Source organism: Sinocyclocheilus anshuiensis, unplaced genomic scaffold (genome assembly GCF_001515605.1).
Source record: "Sinocyclocheilus anshuiensis isolate Anshui unplaced genomic scaffold, SAMN03320099.WGS_v1.1 scaffold415, whole genome shotgun sequence".
Lineage (NCBI taxonomy): Eukaryota > Metazoa > Chordata > Actinopteri > Cypriniformes > Cyprinidae > Sinocyclocheilus > Sinocyclocheilus anshuiensis.
This window is the reverse complement of record NW_015552655.1, coordinates 1999890-2023754: the sequence shown is the minus strand read 5'-3', so window position 1 is coordinate 2023754 and position 23865 is coordinate 1999890. Positions and strand designations below refer to the sequence as shown.

The 23865-nt window shown below is 33.6% G+C and overlaps 1 protein-coding gene across 1 annotated transcript in view; it reads left to right on the top strand.

The window, feature by feature from the left end:
• LOC107667159 (SRC kinase signaling inhibitor 1-like) overlaps nt 1–11557 on the top strand; it is a 55427-nt gene extending 43870 nt beyond the window's left edge. Inside the window, exons 7-19 of the mRNA XM_016458751.1 lie at nt 650–733; nt 914–954; nt 1930–1953; nt 2795–2955; nt 4112–4287; nt 4377–4507; nt 6128–6275; nt 6369–6589; nt 7156–7388; nt 7857–8145; nt 8275–8417; nt 10912–11097; nt 11355–11557. Coding sequence (XP_016314237.1) covers nt 650–733; nt 914–954; nt 1930–1953; nt 2795–2955; nt 4112–4287; nt 4377–4507; nt 6128–6275; nt 6369–6589; nt 7156–7388; nt 7857–8145; nt 8275–8417; nt 10912–11097; nt 11355–11486 — 1969 coding nt within the window. The 3' untranslated portion in view covers nt 11487–11557. The remainder of the gene's footprint in view (nt 1–649; nt 734–913; nt 955–1929; nt 1954–2794; nt 2956–4111; nt 4288–4376; nt 4508–6127; nt 6276–6368; nt 6590–7155; nt 7389–7856; nt 8146–8274; nt 8418–10911; nt 11098–11354) is intronic.
• The last annotated feature ends 12308 nt before the right edge of the window (nt 11558–23865 follow it).

The window sequence follows — 23865 nt, the reverse complement described above, 5'->3', positions numbered from 1 at the left end:
TCCACAAAAAAAAAAAAAACAGTTTTCAACATTGATAATGAAATTTATCAATGAACAGAGATCATTAGAATGATTTCTGAAGGATCGTTTGACAGTGAAGACTGGAGAAATGCCTGCTGTCACTAATAGATCACATTAATAGATTATATTTTTTAAAATATATTAAAATAGAAAACAATTATTTTTAGTGCTGTCAAATGATTAATCGTGATTAATCGCATCCAAAATAACAGTTTTTGTTTACATAATATATGTGTGTATACTGTGTATATTTATAAGGTGTATATACATACAAACACATACATGTATATATTTAAGAAAAATATATGTTATGTTTATATTTTAAATATATTTATATGTAATATAAAATATAAGAATATAAATATATACATGTAAATATTTTCAAAATATATAATGTATGTGTGTGTATTTATATATACATAATAAATATACACAGTACACATACATATATTATGTAAACACAAACCTTTATTTTGGTTATTGTTTGACAGTCCTAATTTTTATTATATATAATATTTTATTTAGTAGTATGAGAGAATGTACACATTCTCTGCATATTTTGGATGAACACTAAAGTTTTGCGAGAGCATGTTGTTTGTATGTGTGTAATGGTATTTTGTGTTTTTAGAGAGCGAATGGAGGCCATGGAGAAGCAGATAGCCAGTTTAACCGGACTGGTTCAGAGTGTTTTGACCCGAGGACCAGACAGCCCGTAAGAAATCTCCACTTCAGTCCAATACTATTGAATATCACTATTAAACCTGAAATTTTGAATGACTTTTGGATCTCTCAACATTCATTTTAATGCTATTTTTAATAATGCACATCCATGCATCATATATTAGCATGTAAATGGAGATTGTCCTTCATGTTTCCTGTGTTTGTCTTGCAGTGAGAAAGCAGAAACAGCGAGCGACTGCTCTGCACCGGAGAGTGAGTACCACACGGTTTAAGTGTGTTTGAATGCAGCTTAAGCATTTCTAGGAAATATTGTTAAAAAAGTTTAAAATATGAAGACATTTTATTACATGCACTACATATTGTCACATTTAAAAACCTAGTTGATGGAAAAAGCTTTAAATACACCCTTTCTGACGGATTTATAATAAACATGAATGACAAATTGTGTTGTGCCCTGTAGTTTTGTCCGCATTATCTAGAAACTACCATACTAACAAACAATCAAAATGAATACAATTAATCATAGGCCCATGAAATGAATGCTTGAACATATTAATACAAGAGGTTAATAAAATAATCGTATTGATATGAAGAGGTGACGGTGATGTTCCAACAAAGCCTGAACTGTTTGTGCTTCAGAATAGCTGTTACTAAACTAATTATGTTCACAAGAACAATTAAGTGATGCAGAGTAGGCGTATCAATTAACAGGTCATTAAATGAGTGAATCATGCATGGTGATAATAAGACACAACTGTGTGCCGCACTGAAGGATGTTTGTCTAAATGATAGAGGCAGGCAGGCCAAGTCCTCGAGGACCGCAGTATGATCTTAAAATGAAGCTCATTTGGATTGGTTTACATTAGCTAATGTTGGTTTGTGATTTATGGCTGTAGTCCATGACTGAGTTCATGATTTGAGTGTCAGTAATGTAAATTAACATGAACAGAATTCTTGCTAATGCCACAGACACATCACAATGTGCTAATTCATGTCAGATGTGCATGTTAATAATAAACTATTATATTATATTATATTATGTTATATTAAATTATATTGTTATTGTTATGTTAAATAATATAGTACATTTATTTGGATTATTTATTTTAATATTTATATTTAGATATTTAATTATAATTTATGATACATCTGATACATTATTTGTATTATTTATTATTATTTTATATTTATTTATTTTTTTAAATATATATTTTTTTTATATTTCAGCTGGAAGGTTTAGAAAACAAAAAGGTATATTACTTTATGTCTGGTTGTCTGTCACTTTCTCGGTTCCCCCTACGTGTGTTGCATTACAGATTGTGTTGCATTGCGATTTGTGCATTGCAATTTTGCGTCAGGAGTGTGTACACAATGTTTGTATTGAGGGATCTCAGATCCTGGAGTTTGAAAATCATCTCTTTATGTATATACAGTGTCTATAAAAAGTATTCACCTCCTTTGACTTTTACATTTCATTAATTTGATATGTATTATTGAAGACTGCAGAGCACTTTGTGTTGATAAATAGCAAAATCCTGAGTTAAATACATAATGATTCATGGAGCACGAAAAGTCCAATGAGGAGTTCGCTTTTATAGGCACTGGATATATATATTTATATATGTCTGTCCTATGGATTCTTCCCGAATGTTTTTGTTGTATGGAAATTCCCACTAACACTTGAATGTCAGTGTACTAGAATGTTTGTCTTCCTTTTCCAGTTCCTAAAAGGACCTAATAAGGACATCAGAGTCTGTTTCTGAGATTCTAACAGTGTGAATGTATATGCAAACCTAAGGATCTGAATTTGAATGTATGTTGCATGAATATACAACGTATTGTTGATGTACTGAGTTGTGTTGGGCTTGTTTTTGGATGTGACTCACAATGTACAGATCAAGACAGAATCAGAATCCTTTTGTTGTTCTTTTGTGCTTAAAATGGAAATGAGACATTTTCAGAGAGATTTAAATAGATGACTAACAGGCTTATGGATGATCAGATTTCACTATTACGTATTTGAAATGAAATTGCATGTGTTTTATATGAGTTAAATGTTTTATGTATGACTTCTGCTCCTGTGGATTGTTAGTGTCATCGCCGTCTGCTCCTCTGGCCCTGATGCCGCCTCCTCCCACTGCAGCCTCTCAGCCAATAGCAATGTCCCGTTTCCAAATGCAGCTGCACCTGACTGACCTGCAGCAGCACACAGCTGAACTGCGCAAACAGCTGACACAACTGCGCCAGTTACAGGTGTGTGTGTGTTTTTTGTGCATTTGTAAGCCTCATGCAAGTTCTAAAAACTGCTGTGTATTTATATAGATAGATATTATGATGTATATCAACTCTGACATATTGTATTCTTATTCATTTGAATTATTTATATATTACTAAATTAATTTTGTTTGAAATTTATAATAAATGAATATGAAATATATTTGTTTACATATATATGCTAATATGTATTATATAATATTTATATATATTTTAATCATTTATGTATTATAATAATAATATGGCATTATTATTATTATTATTAATATATTAAATGTAAATAACTGTTTAAGTATATTTTATTTACTCTGACATTATATTATGTATATGTGAATATATTTTCATATAGTTGAATTTATTATAAATTTCAAATAAATAATCATATATATATATTTATTTATTTATGTGAAATGTATAATAAATTAATCTATATAAAAATATATTTTTTAAATATATTTTAAATATTTATGTATTATAATTTATAATATGACATTATAATAATATGTTAGATTACTTAAATATATATGTATATTAATTTATAAAATATATAAAATGTATATATTATATAGAATTTATATAGTATATATTAAATATATAATTTATATTTAATAAATATGAGATATTCTTCTTATTGTTATTAGTATATTATAATAATATGTATTTTTATATATTGTTTATTTATTATAATTTATTGTGCACTAGTGTGTATTATTTTGGGAACGGTTAACTGGTAATATTTTATATTTCAGCTGGAAGGTTTAGAAAACAAATAAATTATATTCTTTTTTTTTTGCTGTGTATTTAATCTTGTGCACATGTGGGAATGAAGAAATATTGCTTGATGAATAGCAAAACTTTTAACTTATGACATATTCATTGGGGTAAAATTATTATAAATTATGCCTTAAAGAAATAAGTCATTTTATTCACACAAAGCTATGAAATGGCTTCAGAAGACTGGGGAAATAACACATAAATAATAAATTTTTATGGTTTTGGAGCTTGACAGCCAATTGCATGGGAAATGTGTACTGTATGAAAAACATAATTACATTTGAATGTATCTGTTCTTTCAGTTCATATCTAGCAATATTGTATTCATATATCCAGGTTTGTATATCTGTGTGTCTCACAGTTGCAGAATCAGGACTCTGTCCAGGCGTTACTGAGGCAGACGGAGTCTGATCTGGGGATGTGTCTGATCGAGGCGTCTCGCACACAAGAAGATCCATTACAGCGGCAGCGTCTTCTTGTTGAGGAGGAGAGGCTGCGCTACCTTAATGAAGAAGAACTTATTATACAACAACTACAGTGAGCTAAAGCACTTACGCCTCTGAATGAGAACACATGCTGAAAAACTGTGCCGCATATGGTTTGTGTTGGATGTGATGTGTTTCCAGCGATCTCGAGCGCTCAGTGGAGGAGATGAGGACGGGGGCGGGGCTTAACCATCACCTGGTGACCGAACAGGAAATAGAACAGAAGAGTCTGGAGCTCAGGAGACTGGGAGAGACCGTCACTGACCTCAAGAGTGAGTGAATGATAAAGAAAGGAATCTGCACACAGTATCATGTGTTCATGCTTCTGACCATTAATGATTATTTTAAATAAATAGATAATAATAATAATCCATCATCAGATGATAGTTGGTTTGTTTGTTTACACAAAATTTGTAATGTACAGTTGTAATGAACAACTAGTCTGTAACTATTGATTCTCTAAAAAAGAACAGGCTAATTAGAGTCATTCATTCGGGATTCAGATTGCACTAGTTGAGCTGTATACATTTTTGATTCACTACAAAGAAACGTTCATGAGTCAGACTATACTGATTGCATTGTACGTTTGTGATTCACTATAAAGGGCTGGCTCATACAAGTCAGATTACACTGGTTGTGCTGTACTCTGTTTTTGATTCATTAAAAAGAACCGACTCATAAGAGTCATTCCTTCAGGAATCGGACTATACTTGTTGTACTGTATGTTTTTGATTCTCTGAAAAGAGCTGAATCCTAAGAGTCATTTTTCATGAGTTGAACTATACTGGTTGTGTTGTATGTTCTTGATTCACAAAAAGAACTGACTTACAAGAGTCATTAGTTCAGGAATCAGACCTCACTGAACGTGCTGTGTTTTTAGATTCACTAAAATGAACTGGCTTCTAAAAGTCATTAATTCAGGAAGAGGACTAAACTTGTGCTGTATGTTTTTGATTCATTAAAAAGAACCGACTCATAAGAGTCATTCTTTCAGGAATCGGGCTACACTTGTTGTGCTGTATGATTTTGATTCTCTAAAAAGAGCCGACTCCTAAGAGTCATTTGTTCATGAGTCGAACGATACTGGTTGTGCTGTATGTTTTTGATTCACTAAAAAGAACCAACTTATGCGAGTCATTAGTTCAGGAATCAGACTTCACTGATCGTGCTGTATGTTTTTTTTTTTTTTGATTCACTAAAATTAACTGGCTCAAAAGTCATTCATTTAGGAATCGAACTAAACTTATTGTGCTGTATGTTTTTTAATTCACTAAAAATTTAAATTAAATTAAATCAATGACGAGCCATTTCTCATTTAAAGAGTCAGACTACACCAATTGTGCTATTTATTTTTGATTCACTAAACAGAACTGACTCATAAGAGTCATTCCTTCAGCAGTCGAACTACACTGGTTGAGCTGAATGGTTTTGATTTACTAAAAGATCCAGATCTTAAAAATTATTCATTCAGGAGTTGAAATATACAAGTTGCACTGTATGCTTTTGATTCACTAAAAAGAGCCAGTTTATAAGTATCATTCTTTTAGGAGTTGGATTACACTGGTTGTGTTATATGTTTTAATTCACTAAAAATAATCGTCTCATTAGAGACATTTGTTTAGGAATCAAACTGCTTTGGTTACGTGAAATAAATTTGATTCACTAAAAAAAGGCTTTATGAGACTCATTCGCTCTTAATTGGACTACATTGGTCTTGCTCTGTAATCACTGCACAGTAGCGATGTTGCGCCTTTGGTCAGTACATAAATAGTGCATAGTTGTTTTGTGCAGTGTTCTGTAGGCAACATGTTTTTTTTGGGAAAATGTGGAAATCTCTATAATTCAACTATAAGCTAATCCTATGTATTATGTTCTACAATTTATGTGTTTAGATCAGTTCCCCACTTTACAAAGTAAGATGCGTGTGGTGTTGAGGGTGGAGGTGGAAGCCGTCAAGTTTCTGAAAGAGGAACCGCTCAGACTGGAGGCCCTGTTGAAGCGCTGCAGAAACATCACCAACACACTCGCTCTACTACGAAGGTAACGCACACAAACATGTAACCATTCACTCCTGTTCGGATACGTTCTCTAGTGCCATGCCTAAAGCATTCCTCAGTGTGTGTTTGTGTACAGGCAGGTATCAGAAGGTGTGTGGAGGACACCCGATGACTTCAGTAGTTCAGTTTCCAGCGTGAGTGACGCTGACTTCAGCAGGAGCTCTGATCTAGATATTCTCAACAGCCCTTCTCTAAATCTGCCCGACCTCGGGGGCACCTTATCAGCCACTGCCTCTCTTTCTGCCTCCCTGGGCACTAATACCACAAATCCTGGCCTGACGAGTGCTTCTAGTAAAGGTAATCACCAGTTTTACATTCTATTTGACATTTTGAATAATTTAAGGAGTAGTTCACCTAAAAATGAAAATTAACTCACCCTCCGGTCAACAAAGATGTCGATGAGTTTGTTTCTTCATCAGAACAAATTTGGAGAAATTTAGCGTCAGAATGAGAGTCCAAACAGCTGATAAAAACATCACAAGTAATCCACACCACTCCAGTCCATCAATTAACATCTTATGAAGAGAAAAGCTGCGTGTTTATAAGAAACATATAATAATAATTGATGGACTTGAGTGGTGTGGATTGTGTTTTTATCAGCTGTTTGGACTCTCATTCTGACGGCACCCATTCACTGCAGAGGATCCACTGGTGAGCAAGTGATGTAATGCTATATTTCTCCAAATCTGTTCTGATAAAGAAACAAACTCATCTACATATTGGATGGCGTAAGGGTGAGTACATTTACAGCACATTTTAATGGTGAACTATTCTTTTAACTTATATATTTACAAAACAAGCTTTAGTAACATTTATTGGTTGGTGCACGCTGGATAACTTATTCATTGATTTATTGATTTTAGGAGGCACCACTAGTCTATCTAACGTGCTCGGCTCTACTGTTGGTGTCAGTATGAGCATCGGTGGTATTTCTGGCAGCACCACGCTGGGTAACTGGCTGGCAGGAGCCAGGGCAACAGATCCCATCATGCCTGAACTGGACGGCACCTCCGCAGGTCCAATAAAGACCAGCGGCTTGGAAGACCTTCCCGCACGCAGAGAATCTGACAAAGGAGTGTCCGTGGAGGTCCGACTGGTAATGAACACACTTCATTTTCATATTTGTGTTTTCACGGATGTCAGAATTTTTACCGAAGGCTGGCAGACAAGTGTTTTTGAGGGTTTAAATACAACAATAATAATAATAACAATAATAATAATGTATTATTATTATTAATAACAACAACAATTATAATAAAAATAATTTATTATAAAAATATATGGTATACAATATTATAAATCTTTTAAGGTTGGACTGTTTTTTTTTCTTTGTTGATTTCCAGACCTGAAAGTTTTAAAAGTACTATAAATATAATCAAATAAATGTAACTTTTTCTTTTACATTAATATTACAATTTTAAAAGGTTTTAATTGTTTTGCTAACTTTAGCCTTTTCCTCTCTCCAAAACCTGGCACTCTAAAAACATGCATCACATCCCTGGTTGAGAATTATTTAAAGTTTGGGAACCTCTGTGTGATAACACATGTTGGTGTGTGTCTTTAGGCTGCAGAGCGAGACTGGGAGGAGAAGAGAGCCAGTTTGACCCAGTTCAGCGCTCAAGACATCAATCGTCTGCTGGAGGAAACTCAAGCTGAGCTGATGAAGGCCATTCCAGATCTGGACTTCGCCGCCAAGCAGATCACGAAACCGGCTGTACCGCCAAAACCCCAGCTGTCCTCCCTCCCAGCTCACGGCTCAACATCCTCTACTCCTAGCTTAACACCTGAACATCAGCCCAGCAAAACCCCACCAAAACCACCCAGCAAAGACGGCATCCCACGCAGGGGTTCAGGTGAGGTTTCATTATCATTGCGCCAAGAACTACAGAAACTGCCTTGTGAATTTGGCTATATTGTTTTATGATTTGACTGATCATTAGACAAATTAATAGGTTTATTGATTGATTTGATTGATTGATCAGGGGAGTTGACAGTGCCACGGTATCGTACAGAGAAGCTGTCCAAGTCTCCACCCCCTCCTCCTCCACGACGAAGTTTCCCATCAGGCCTTGGGCTCACGACCAACAGCAGTGGAGAAGTAATGACTATAAACAAGAGTGTGAAGGTGAACCACAATTTTCAAAAGTTAAGCATTTTTGTAATAAGCCTTATATCTATTGAATGCTAGGTGACACTGTCTTTAAAATTTTCAGGCACGTTAAGGGTATGCTGTCGATTATTTGCACCAAATTTTGTGTGAATACATTAAAGCATTTAAAAAATAGAATAGTTTGCAACAAATTTCAAAATGGATCACAGGCAACATTCATCCAATCCTGGCAAAATTAGTATCAATGGATTCAGCATGACCCAAGGAACACAAAAAGCTCATGATTTTCTGACATTTCAAAAGTTATGAGCAAAAATAGCCAATTTTGGAACTCATGACCTGTAGGTGGTGCTGTTCCCAAATTTGGCTTGTACTCTCAGATCATAGTGCTAATGAAGTGTGCCAAGTTTTGTTTCAATAGATCAAATTTTGTCAAGATATAGCATCTATTCTCTTCTATATATTCTAATTTTGGGTCAAAATCGTTAGACTCAATCGTCATAACTCTTGAACACTGATCTCAAGACCTGTAGTTGGTGCTGTTCCCAAATTTGGCATGTACCCTTAGATCATGGTGCTGATGAAGTGTACCAAGTTTCGTTTCAATAGATCTAAGTTTTGCCAAGATATAGCATCTGTTCAATCTATACATTTTAATTTTGGGTCAAAAATCACTAGACTCACATCATCATAACTTTTCAACACTGATCTCAAGACCTGTAGTTGGCGCTGTTCCCAAATTTGGCATGTACCCTCAGATCATGGTGCTGATGAAGTGTACCAAGTTTCGTTTCAATAGATCTAAGTTTTGCCAAGATATAGCATCTATTTTCTTTTATATATTCTCATTTGGGGTCAAAATCGTTAGACTCACATCATCATAACTTTTGAACACTGATCTCAAGACCTGTAGTTGGCGCTGTTCCCAAACTTGGCATGTACCCTCAGATCATGGTGCTGATGAAGTGTACCAAGTTTCATTTCGATAGATTGAAGTTTTGTCAAGATATAGCATCTATTCTCTTCTATATATTCTAATTTTGGGTCAAAATCGTTAAGACTCAATCATCATAACTTTTGAACACTGATCTCAAGACCTGTAGTTGGCGCTGTTCCCAAATTTGGCATGTACCCTCAGATCATGGTACTAATGAAGTGTTCCAAGTTTTGTTTCAATAGATCATTGTTTTCCAAGATATAGCATCTATTTTCTTTTATATATTCTAATTTTGTGTCAGAATCATTAGATTCACATCATCATAACTTTTGAACAATGATTTCATGACCTGTAGTTGGCACTGTTCCCAAATTTGGCATGTACCCTCAGATCATGGTACTAAAGAAGTGTGCCAACTTTCATTTCGATAGATTGAAGTTTTGTCAAGATATAGCATCTATTCTCTTCTATATATTCTAATTTTGGGTCAAAATCGTTAAGACTCAATCATCATAACTTTTGAACACTGATCTCAAGACCTGTAGTTGGCGCTGTTCCCAAATTTGGCATGGATCCTCAGATCATGGTACTAATGAAGTGTTCCAAGTTTTGTTTCAATAGATCATTGTTTTCCAAGATATAGCATCTATTTTCTTTTATATATTCTCATTTGGGGTCAAAATCATTAGACTCACATCATCATAACTTTTGAACAATGATCTCAAGACCTGTAGTTGGTGCTGTTCCCAAACTTGGCATGTACTCTCAGATCATGGTGCTGATGAAGTGTACCAAGTTTCGTTTCAATAGATCTAAGTTTTGCCAAGATATAGCATCTGTTCAATCTATACATTTTAATTTTGGGTCAAAAATCACTAGACTCACATCATCATAACTTTTCAACACTGATCTCAAGACCTGTAGTTGGCGCTGTTCCCAAATTTGGCATGGATCCTCAGATCATGGTACTAATGAAGTGTTCCAAGTTTTGTTTCAATAGATCATTGTTTTCCAAGATATAGCATCTATTTTCTTTTATATATTCTAATTTTGTGTCAGAATCATTAGATTCACATCATCATAACTTTTGAACAATGATCTCATGACCTGTAGTTGACGCTGTTCCCAAATTTGGCATGTACCCTCAGATCGTGGTACTAATGAAGTGTGCCAACTTTCATTTCGATAGATTGAAGTTTTGTCAAGATATAGCATGTATTCTTTTCTATATATTCTAATTCTCGATCAAAATGATTAGATTTACTTCATCATAACAAAAAGGAATATCAAAACTCTGTTCAGTCATTTCTGTTTGGTAAACTTATCATCTGAACCAGTTTGGTGATAATTGAGCTATATTTCAAGGAGTAGTAGCTTAGTAACAAATTCAAATGCTTTTGTTATAAGCAGTTACAAAATAATGGATATGTACTTTGCACTTGATTGGCTTTTAACTGTAAATTAAAGCTTTATTTCCTTTGCTGCAGCTGTTAATATTTCTTGTGCTTCATATCTTGCTGTGCCTGCAGATGTTTATTAGGTTGCTCTTTCATACACGTCTTATTTTTGTAGAAATTGGAGAAGATGGAGAACAGAGAGGAGGCTGAAGTACCGACTCAATCCCAGACGCCTCCTGTCAAACTGAGACGTCCGTCGACTTCCGATGGGCCCCGACCATCATCCACACCTCCGGTCATCGCTGCTTCTGGGATGAAGGAAGATGAGGATGAAGATGAGAAGATAATGGCAGAGCTGGAGGTAAAAAGCTGATATACAGCTGTCGGATGGACAAAAAATATTATTCTTATCACCATGTGTTGTGTGTATCTACATATAGGATGACATTGAGGTACATTAACTCATTCCTGATTGGTCTGTTATTCAGTAAATGGACAAGAAAGCATTTTTTTTGCTTTGTCAAATTTTAATACCGCAGATTTGGAAATAATGTGTTGTTCATTTTCCTCCAAACCTAAACATGTCAATGCACTAATCCACACACACCAACACGACAGGCGTTTCAGAGAGCCCCAGTGAGACTGAGGGTCACTGCTGAGACCCAAAGCCCTGCTGAGGTCACTCCTAACAGTGTTGACAGGGCAGGCCAGTGGATCAGCAACTCTCTGTGGCGAGAGGTAACGTGTTAACTGCCAATCCTTCCTCTCAGGCCTCCCTATAACTTCTGGCATTGAGGTTTTTCCTGAACCTTACTAATGCACTCTGGCACAAAACCTATTAATCTGTCATCTCTTCAAGTCTTTAACCAGCTGTGCTATTGCATGTTATTAGACGGCTTGAATGAGGTCTGGTATTGAAACCCGGCTATAAAAACACATTGGGAACTAAACATGTTTTTTATAACATTTTTAAGTTTCTTGACTTGTTATATGTGATATGTGAAAGTCTGTTTCCACCTCAGAAATGTTATAGATTCTAAAAAAAATTATTTTTATAATATAATATAATATAATTTAATATAATATAGATTCTAAAAAAATATTTATTAAGCAATTAAATATTATACAATCATTTTTTATTTAATATTGTTATTATTAAATAAACATTAAATTGAATATTAGTAATTTAATTTAGTTTAATATTATATTATATTATATTATTAAAACTATTAAGTATTAAATACTAATTAAGTCATTAAATACTGTATAATGGTGATCATATTTACAGTATTAATAATTATAATTTATTTGTAATTAATAATAATGTAATAATTATAAATGTAATTCTAAATAATTATGAATATTATAAATATACACTTATAAATATACATTACGAAATTATTAAATATTATTAAATAAAACATTTTCTCAAAATTGCAAATGTATATCTTATAGAATATTAAGCAATACAATTTTATATTTTCTAATATGTTTTATTATTAATATTATTAATTTTATGTTTCACAATGTGACTATTTCTTCATTTGAACTTTCTCACGATTAGTTTTATTTTTACTCTTAGGTGAAAATGAGCTTCCATACTTAAAACCGGTAGGGTCAAGACACTGGGAGTTTAAGATATCTCTCATAATTTTGTGTGCAAAGTCACACATTTCCTCAAAGCAAGCAAGCAAAAAAAAAAAAAGGCTTAATATGTTTTAAAAAAATAGCATCTCTGTAACAGCAAAATGTAAATGCAAATTATTATTATATCTCTCATTTTTTACAGATATAACATTCTGACAAAAGACAGTTCACTTGTTTTCTTTTGAAGCTAAGCTGTTGGAATAAACAGTGTTATATCAGTCAAGGTCATCTCTTCTTCTCCCTCTCTCTATCTTTTGTTATGTCAAGCTGTGCCTCTTCTGCACAGTGACAGTAATGTTGTGACACTGTGGTAACAAATCAATTTTAACAAGCTTAAAGTCTTTAAAGCAAAACCTTCAAGAGCCAATAACAAACAGACAACACAAAAAACGTGCCAGCTACTGCGGTCTAAATTAACTGGTGACTTTACCCGCTCATCAGTCTCGACAGCTTTTCCATACACTATATGTTTCTTAACTATGTACTTGCCTCATTTTCACTCGTTCTGTTTACTGTATCGACAAGCCATTCGTCACAGGAAACTATAGCGAAATTGACCAGTGAATTCAGCATGTCTGAAGAAGGAAACTGGTCGTTATCATCTGAGATATCTGGACAGCCTGTGTCTGTATATGTGTGTGTGTATCTTGTCAGCCTGCAGAGATGTATTGTGATGAGTACTACTAATGTCTCACAATGAAAGAAGTGTGAAAGAGTGCTAATATCAGCTTCCTCGCGCACATGCAGGGTGTCAGTCAACACTACTGCTGCATGCTGCTCTGTAGAGATTCCCTGTGTCTCTTTCTTTCATTCAGTTAGTGTTTCTATTTCTGTTTCTTGGCTCTGATCCAAAACCTAGCGAACTGCGTCTCTGTCTACATATGCAGCAACCGAACCGGACTGTAGTGGATCATGACGCTAAGCTAACGGCATCATGTGTAGTACAGACAAATATACATGGAATGGTGTCATTTCAATTAGACAGATTTATTGTCTTTTGATTTTCAGTGCTGAATAAATTTGTATTTTATTTTGTATTATTTTAACCCAGCTGCCATTAAAATCGGGGAAAATATTACAATGACATAATGTCACACTCACATATTTTAATGTGTTTTTTAAAGCTTTCTTAATTGCTTTATTTAATAGTATTATATAATATTAAATAAATCAATTAAGTATTTATCTATTAAAGGGTTAGTTCACCCAAAAATGAAATTCTGTCATTAATTACTCACTCTCGTGTTGTTCCAACCCCGTAAGACCTTCGTTCATCTTCGGAACACAATTTAAGATATTTTTGATGAAATCTGAGGGCTCTCTGACCCTCCCATAGACAGCAAGGTAACTACCACGTTCAAGGTCCAGAAAAGTACCAAGATGATCGACAAAGTAGTCCGTGTGACGTCAGTGGTGCGTCACTTGTGGACGCGTGTTCACGACAGTATCATGACGCGAGCGTGTGGTGGCGCTGAGTGACCCAGATCCGGCGTGATGACGTCATTTAGCCGGATCTGGGTCACTCGGCGCCACCACAGTGACGGCACTGTTTTCTTTGCGCAAAAACATATTCTCGTAGCTTCGTAACTTTACAGTTGAACCACTGATGTCACGCGGACTACTTTGTCGATCATCTTGGTACTTTTCTGGACCTTGAACGTGGTAGTTACCTTGCTGTCTATGGGAGGGTCAGAGAGCCCTCAGATTTCATCAAAAATATCTTAAATTGTGTTCCAAAGATGAACGAAGGTCTTACGGGGTTGGAACAACACGAGAGTGAGTAATTAATGACAGAATTTTCATTTTTGGGCGAACTAACCCTTTAACTATTATATAATAATTATAATTTATTTAATAATAATAATAATAATAATAAACAATATTAATAAATGACTACTAAAGTTAATAATATTTACACTATTATTAATAATAATAATTATAACATACACATATAACATATAGCACATATAACATATTATTTCTCACATTGTAAATAATAGTTTTTATGTTTTTTATTAAATAATATTATATAATAATAAAGCAACTAACAATTAAGCAGTATTGCTAAGTGTCAATTATTATTATAATTTAATAATAATATAATAAATTATTAATGTTAGTTATTGTTATTATTATGTTTATTTCTCACATGGTAACTACATTTTTATATTTCTTATATAATATAATATTGAATAAAGCATTTGAGTATTAAGCAATTAATAATAATAATAATAATAATAATAATAATAATAATAAAAGTCCACATTAATAATAATAAATTAATTACACATTGTAACTAACTGTTCTTATATTTCTTATTAAATATGTAGTATATAATATTAAAGCAACTAAGTATTAATCAGTATTACTAAGTATTAATTTAATACTAGTACTACTACTAATAATAATAATAACAACAACAATCAATATTATTAATAAAAAAATAAATAAATTATCACTATTAAATTATTACTGCTATAATATATTATTATTATTTCTCACATTGTAACTATATTTCTTATTATAACATATATAATATTGAATAAAGCAATTGAGAATTAAGCAATTAATTATAATTATAATAATAATAGTCAATATTAATAATAATAAATTAATTATTGCTATCAGTTAGTAATATTTGCATTATTGTTCTTTTTCTCACATTGTAACTTTATATTTTTATATTTCTTATTATATAATATTATATAATAAAGCGATTAAGTAAATAATAAAATACAATTTTATATAATAATAATAATAGTCAATATTAATGACAATAATAATTTGTTAATAATAATAGTAATAATAATAATAATAATAATAATTATTATTATTATTATTATTTATATGGACTTCCATTCCACTAACAGCTTACGAGTTGGGTCAAGACATTGGAGGTTTACGATATCTAAAAGTGATATGTTTCCTTAAAGCAATCAAAAACATAATGCAACTCTCACATATTCTTCAGAAAATTGTGTGCAACAGCCTTCATTCTCATCAGGAGCAGAGATGCTGGGCAGCTCACTGGGTTTTGGAGCAGAGCTTTCATCGTGACGCTCTTCTTCCAACAAACGTGAATTATTCAAACTCAGTCCCACGACTTAAACACACACGGTCATTTTCCAGCCCAGCCTGCTGTTGTTTAGTCATGTTTGTTCTCTCTGGTTCTCAGCCTGTAGGCACTCCTCCGGGCTCCGCCAAACTAGTGCAGCCATCTGCCGCTTCCCGTCTGCGGCACCTGCAGCAGAGCAGCCTGGAGCGCCGCAGCAGGAAACAGCAGGAGGAATTCCCAAAACTCCAGCAGGGTCAGCAGCAGGTATTCCACTTCTAACAATAGCCTGCCGACTGACGCTCGCTCTCGCTGACTTTACCTCTGCTCTGCGCTAAAAGGCACTCGTTCAGTGCAAACTCATCCGTCGACTCCAATGACTGTAACACTTGCAGCCGAGCACGCACTTCCATATAAGCTGATACGTCTCCCAGTTGCTGCACAGATGTTATAGTTTTCCACTGTGCGATGGGGTTCAGTGTGCACAAGTCCTCTGATTTCCCGTATGCTCACAGATTATGTATTGTTCTCTTCCATGCTACATGAACTATTCTTCCAGAACAACAAAACAGCACAATATAGTGCATCACAATGCCAGGGAAAGACACCAACAGACAGTCGCTAAATTTCTCTCTCGATTTGTAGCTTGTTTCTACTCTAGGAGGAAAGAGTAGACATTTAGGCCTGAAATTTATGTTACGTAAGTACACAGATGCGAAGGCAGTGTTCACATACGCTATCATCATTCAACGTTTTGGGGTTGGTTAGCTTGAAAAGTCTCTTTGGCTCACCTAAGCTGCATTTATTTGATTAAAAATACCCAAAAAATAGTAGTATCGTGAAATATTATTACAAATTAAATGAACTCTTTTCTGTTTGAATATGTTTTGAAATGTAATTTATTCCTGTGAGTCAAAGCTGAATTTTCAGCATCATTACTCCAGTCTTCAGTGTCACATGATCCTTCAGAAATCATTCTAATATGCTGATTTACTGCTCAAGCGACATTTCTGATTATTATCAGTGTTGAAAACAATTGTGCTGCTTCATATTTTTGTGGAAACTGTAATATGTTTCTGTTTTCGGGATTCTTTTATGAATAGAAAGTTCAATAGAACTGCATTTATTTGACTTAGAAATAGTTTATAAGATAATAAGTGTCTTTACAGTCACTTTTGATCAATTTAATGCATCCTTGATGAATAAAAGTATTAATTTCATTCAAAAAAAAGGGACCCCAAAATTCTTAAACTGTAGTGTACTTGCGTAGATAATTTTTCAGGCCTTAATGTCCTTAAATATTTCAGAGACTAATTAAGACTAATGTCAGCTAATGATGCCAGCTAATCTGCAAACTGACGTCCCTGTCCTTGTGCCATCTTTGAGTTTTCCTTTCACTCTTTGTCTATAATCTTTAAGTAACTATACTGGTCTGAAGCACTAGATTTTGATGAGTACTCAAGCTGTCAGATCCCAGCCGAAAGAAGCTTTTGTACTGTACTTCTGACAGGACAGGTCAAGGTGAGATAACATACGTGACCTAGATACTTTCTGACATTGTCACTGTGATGCTTTAATGTGTCAAAACTTCTGAAAGATCGATTGGAAAAGAGAAGGAATTGGAGATGAGACATGTGCTTTGATCATGGTCAGGTTTGGCTAGATATCAACCTGGAAAAAAGCCATTTATTGTAGGATATGTTGAAGTGAACATGAAATTACTTCTTCTTTTTTTTCATTTTACTTTCTTAATCTGACATATTTATGGGGGAAAACGGTTGAGATTCTATCCATAGGAATTGATTGGATTGTAAAAAGTGGGTGCTCAATAGCAGAATATTTTTTGGAATTTTTTGGAATAATGCATACTAAATCATGGAAAAAAGAAACAGGAATGAGTATTAAGAAAGTAAATAAGTACATTTTAATTTAATTTGATGCTTATTTTTCACAAAACAGCTAAAATTGTCCATTAAAAGACTAGGAATGTGTATTAGGAGAGTAAATAGGGTGAATTTGAAAAATTTTTTTTATGCTTATTTGACACAAAACGGCTACACTGTGGACAAAAAGACCAAGAATGTGTACTGAGAAAGTAAATAAGGTGAATTTTGATTTTACTTTATGCTTATTTGACACAAAACGGCAAAATGTTGGATAAAAAAGACCAGGAATGTGTATTAGGAGGGTAAATAGGGTGAATTTTGATTTCACTTTATGCATATTTCACAAAAAATGGCTAAATCGTGGATGAAAAGACCAGGAATGTGTATTAGGAAATTAAATAGGGTGAACTTTGGTTTTACTTTATGCTTATTACACACAAAACAGCTAAACCATGAAGAAACAGCTGAATAAAAATGGGTCAATCATAGATCAAATGACTAGAAAAGTGTTTTTAAAAAGTAAATAAGATCAGTTTTGATTTCACTTTACGATTTAAAATCACTTAACGATAAGAGGACAATTTGATCAAATAATGCATAGAAGAGTGAAGAGGAAAGGTAAGACTGCAGTGTTGCTGTAGTGTTGCACAGTCTCTATCTATCAGGGCAACTCGCAAAGTCAGCGCCTCCCAAAATCCAACCCGAAAGAACGAGAGGAGAGAGATTGCGTGCAAACCCTGAGGGAGAGAAGGGAAAAATTGGGTGGAAAGACAGAGAAAAGGAAGAGATAAGACGGCGAGGTTTGGTTTCTGCTGTCTCTCTCTCTCAGTCCTGCGGGGTTAATCGACAGACTATTAGCTCAGCGTAAGCTCAGAGTTAGCCAGCCCGCTGCAGACTGTCTGATGCACTCCAGGGGCAAATTAATGTCTCCCAAATGAAAATAGTGAATCTTTTAATTGGCAGTGACATGACTGCAAGATAAGATGTTTTACAGACAAGCCAGTTAAAGGAACAGATTACCTAAAAAGGACAATTGTCATTTTCTCGCCCTCATGTCGTGCATGACTTAATTTCTTTTGTTGCGGGAGAATGGAGATATTTGTAAGAATATTTGAGCTACTGTTTTGAAGGTGATTTTTATTGACAGGCTCCAAAAAGGACAAAACTATGGAAGCCCATGAAATAAAAAAATAAAATAAAAAAGGTAATTGCAACTTTATATCTCACCATTCTGACTTTTCGCTCGCAATTCTGATAAAAAAGTAAAAATTGTGAGATACTCATTTGCAAGAAAAAAAGTCAAGAGTTGTGAGATTTTTTTTTTTCAATTGGGTGGTGAAAACCAAAAACAAAACAAAAAAAAAAACATTTGGGAGACGTAAACTCAGTGACCAAAAAAAAAAAATCTGAATTTCAAGAACTAAAACATTTAAACAGAATTTAGAGAAAAACATTAGAATTGCAAGATGTAAACTCGGAATTTAGAGAGAAAAAAGTCACAATTGTGACGTGAACTCAGAATTCAGAGAAAAACATTCCAAATTGCAAGATTTAAACTCAGAATTCAGAGAAAAACATCAGAATTGCGAGATGTAAACTCAGAATTCAAATAAAAAATTCAAAATGGCAAGTTGACTCAATTCAAATAACAAAAATCAGAATTGTAAGATTTAAACTCAGAATTAATAGAAAAAAAAATCTAATTGAAAGATTTAAACTCAGAATTCAGAGAAAAAAATGTAGAATGTCAAGATTTAAACTCAGAATTCAAATAAAGAATTCAAAATGCCAAGTTAACTCGACCAAATAAAAATCAGAATTGAAAGATTTAAACTCAGAATTCAAAGAAAAAATTTAGAATGACAAGATTTAAACTCAGAATTCAAATAAAAAAATTCTAAATGGCAAGTTAACTTAATTCAAATAACAAAAATCAGAATTGAAAGATTTAAACTCAGAATTCAGAGAAAAAATTTAGAATGGCAAGATTTAAACTCAGAATTCAAATAAAAAAAATTCAAAATGGCAAGTTAACTCAATTCAAATAACAAAAATCAGAATTGTAAGATTTAAACTCAGAATTCATAGAAAAAATTTATAATTGAAAGATTTAAACTCAGAATTCAGAGAAAAAAATTTAGAATCGAAAGATTTAAACTCAGAATTCAAATAAAAAAATTTGAAATGGCAAGTTAACTCAACCAAATAAAAATCAGAATCGAAAGATTTAAACTCAGAATTCAAATTAAAAATTCAAAATGGCAAGTTAACTCGATTCAAATAACAAAAATCTGAATTGTAAGATTTTAACTCAGAATTCATAGAAAAAAAAATCTAATCGAAAGATTTAAACTCAGAATTCAGAGAAAAAATTTAGAATGGCAAGATTTAAACTCAGAATTCAAATAAAAATGTCAAAATGGCAAGTTAACTCGATTCAAATAACAAAAATCAGAATTGTAAGATTTAAACTCAGAATTCATAGAAAAAAAATTATAATTGAAAGATTTAAACTCAGAATTCAGAGAAAAAATGTTTGAATTGAAAGATTTAAACTCAGAATTCAATTAAATAATTCAAAATGGCAAGTTAACTCAACCAAATAAAAATCAGAATCGAAAGATTTAAACTCAGAATTCAAATTCAAAATTCAAAATGGCAAGTTAACTCAACCAAATAAAAATCAGAATTGAAAGATTTAAACTCAGAATTCAGAGAAAAAATTTAGAATCGAAAGATTTAAACTCAGAATTCAGAGAAAAAATTCAAAATGGCAAGTTAACTCGATTCAAATAACAAAAATCAGAATTGAAAGATTTAAACTCAGAATTCAGAGAAAATAAATTAGAATTGCGAGATTTAAACTCAGAATTCAGAGAAAATTGTCAGAATTCCTTGAAATTGTGAGAAAAAAAGGCTGAATTATGAAATAAAACATCGCAATTACCTTGTGGAGGGAACATACTTCCATACAAAACAGCTCTATAAATGTAGAAACGAGTAAACAGGTTTGAATGAGGGTGAGTAAATGAGCTTTTGTCTGTGGTTGCATGGATTCCTGTCCGTGTGTTGTCTGTCACCGAGTGTTTCTAAGGCACAGACTGAGAGGATTAAACAGACAATCACTGTGGCAACCGTGGAATGAGGCAAGCAGCCCCTCTATAGCAACCATTGGAGACGGTGATACCTGCATTCCCACACATTTAGAAACTGCTGCTGCTCACTTGTTCAGATTTAATTCAGCTAAATAACTGTGTTTGTGGTTACTAGCATGCATACTGCGTTCCTGTAGCTCAAACAGCACGGCATTACAAACACCAAGGTGGGTTTGATTCCCAGGGAATGCTGGAAATGATAAGAGAGTGTAGAATTATTTGGATAAAGCATAAATGCAGAAGCATAAATGTAGTGGGATACTGTATGCTGACTATACTTATGCATGAACCTGAATTCAAATCTGTCGAGAAAACCACAATTGTATTCTAAAAAGTCACAGCTGATAACACTTGTTTATTAGTCAAGATGAGCACATAACATAACGGGACATAGAATTGTATGCAGCAAGAATTGTGTCATACAGTAGCCAGTGTTATTTAGTATTGTTTATATGAATATAGTATTTAATAATATTTTGAATGAGCTTTTACTATTTTATATTCAGTTTTCATTTTACATTTATTTTAAGTTTTAGTAATTTTGTAGTGATTATTTCAGCTTTTTTTCTATTCAGCTTTAATTTTTTATTTTTTTTTAGTTTAGTACTTCAGTATATTTTCAAACTTTTTTATTTCAGTTATAATGCAATGCAATATCTTTTAAAGCAAAAAAACAAAGAAACTTAAAAATATATTTTTTGTTATTTTTGTTTTGTATTTCTATTTGACTGTATTTTCATTTTAGTTTAGTTTTAGTCATTTTAGTACTTCAATTTATTATTAAACTTTTTAAAATTGTATTTCAGCCTTTAATGGGTTTAATTTATGTTTTTATATTGGTTTAGTTCTAGTCACTTTAGTACTTCAGTTTATTATTAAACTTTTTTATTTTTTAAATTTATATCAGCCTTTAATGGCTCCATTTTTAGTTGAGTTTGAATCATTTTAGTACTTCAATTTATTATTTTTGTTTTCAGACAGAAAGGTTTTTAATAGTGTTAGTTATAGAACACTACTGCCATTTGCAGATGTACCCTACTGTATGCTACAGTAACATCAGTCTTTAAACTCCACAGAAACCTTGTGAATTCAGTTCAAGCACTTTACACAGTGTTCAACCAGTGTTTGTGATAAACAGCACGTCTGTAAGTGAGCTGGAAGTGTGCACTTGATAGTACTCGGTCTATTTGCTTTAAACCAGATATACTAACTAAATTAGTTTTGTCGCAGCTAGTGAGTGATTAAAGACGCTGCTAAGACAGCAGTACTGTACAAGCCAGAGTCTGTTCTCTAAAGGCACGTACATGTTAGTTTTCTTCTAATACCTTTCTGGAAGGGCCTCTAATCTTCCCTCGACTGTGCGCGCGCTCAGGCAGCTGTCTTGATTAGCGCCGACAGCAGATCAGTCTCGTCTGTGTGCTCACTGCAGTCTCAGCAACAACAGGACACAGTTCCCAGTCATCAGTCAATGCCCAACAGCTCCGGCTTTGTTCCCAGGCAAAGATCTGGCTAATTTGGCACAGCACCGAGTGCGGCAGGCCGTCATCTCCCGGAAAGAGTCTTCGCTCGGGCTTAATGGGAGGTCTGTGCCATGAATCGTACAACAGACTGTCTGGACACTCGCTCTGCTGACCATTTTGGCTCGGCGAGGGCAAACACAGAAGGCTGTGAAGATGCAGTGTTTGAAGGGATTATTTATTCTTGAAAGGTCAAATTGTTTGCTGGCCCTGAGTGAGAGATGTTGGAACTGGGAGTGTTTGTGTGTCGTTTTCTGCGCCTCTTGTTTGCGTCCCAGGGGTGTTGAAGGACTTTGCTGTAGATATTTAATAAGGTGAATGAAATCGTGCTTGTAGAGACGCTCTCAGCGCTGCGTTCGCTGAGTGTCCTTAAACAGACTGAGCGCTGTGGGAAGCAGTGAGGTGGAAAAATGATTTTCTGAGTGGAGTCGGCGCTGCTGTTGTGCACTTTTGAGCTTAGCTTGCTCGTTTGTTAGTGAATACTTTCTCTACATACTCAAAAAAGGGTTTTTGAAAGAAGTCTATGCTCACTGAAGCTGCATTTCTTTGATAAAAAATACTGTAAAAACAGTAATATTGTGAAATATTATCACCATTAAAAACTATTTTCAATAGCAAATTTATTCCTGTAATCGAAGCTGAATTTTCAGCATCAATGATGCTGAAAATTCAGCTTTGCATCACAGAAATAAATTAAACGTTAACATATATTCAAATAGAATACAGTTATTTTAAATTATTATAATATTTTAGAATTTTTCATCAAATAAATGCAACCTTGGTGAGCATAAGAGACTTTCAAAAAACTTGTTGCAAACTTTATTCCAAACTTTTCTGGCAAATAATTATTTAATCAGAGTAAAATACAAGGCTTTCCAGCACAGTGCCACAGAAATAGCTTGCTTGCCTTTTGCGGTTGCAGCTAGTTAAAAACTTAAATTAGAATATATTTTAGTAGTATTTATATATTATAGTAATTATGAATATTTAGTTTGAGCTTTTATTTGTATATTTGATGTTTTCATGTTAGTTTTAGTTCTTTTTTTATGTGCTTGTGCTTCAGCTGATTTTGGTTACTTTCCAAGGCTACATTAAAATTTTTCTTGTAATACTTATATTTCATTTAATTTCAGTTTTATTTCAATTGACAACATTTTTAATAGTTTTAGTGTATATTTTTAGTTTAAAGTCCAATATGTTCAGTTTTAGACCTTTTCTTTGGCTGAAAAGCTATGTAGCTACTTTGAATTGATCATCTCAAAACCATGCCTGTTTTAACGCTGACTATCACAGTAACTCTGAGGAAAGACTGTCTCCTGGTGGACATTATATGTATAATAAAAGGAGGAAGGCAAAGGCACTAGTCTCTCTCAGGCTATATGCATTGCTAAATGTTTAGTGGGCACATTAGAAATGACAATGTACTGATTATTCTTTCTTTTCTCTTCTCTTATCCACTCACCTGTCCTAACTTGCTTGTATTTTATCCCAAGTCCATCCTTTCCTGACCTCTTCTTATGCTGAGGTTATAATAGCTCAGCGCCTGTATTTTTGACATATACATTAAGACTAGCCCCTATCTATTCCTGCTGTCATCCATTTTTCCTTTACAAGTAAATATAGTTTATAACACTTGTTGAAAAGTAAATAGATAGGATTTTAATTCTTTTTAGGACAATGATTAATTGAGTTTAATTGAGTCTGATTTCATAAAGGAAGGAAAGACAATTTTACTCAAATGTCCTTTTCTGCCTCACGGCCTCAGATTGTCTTGCAATCACTTTTTGTAGCGGCATGTTGACTATCAGCCTCCAAGTACTGCCCTGAGTGGTCCTACATGCCCCCCCCTTTACCCTGAGATCTGATCCTGTC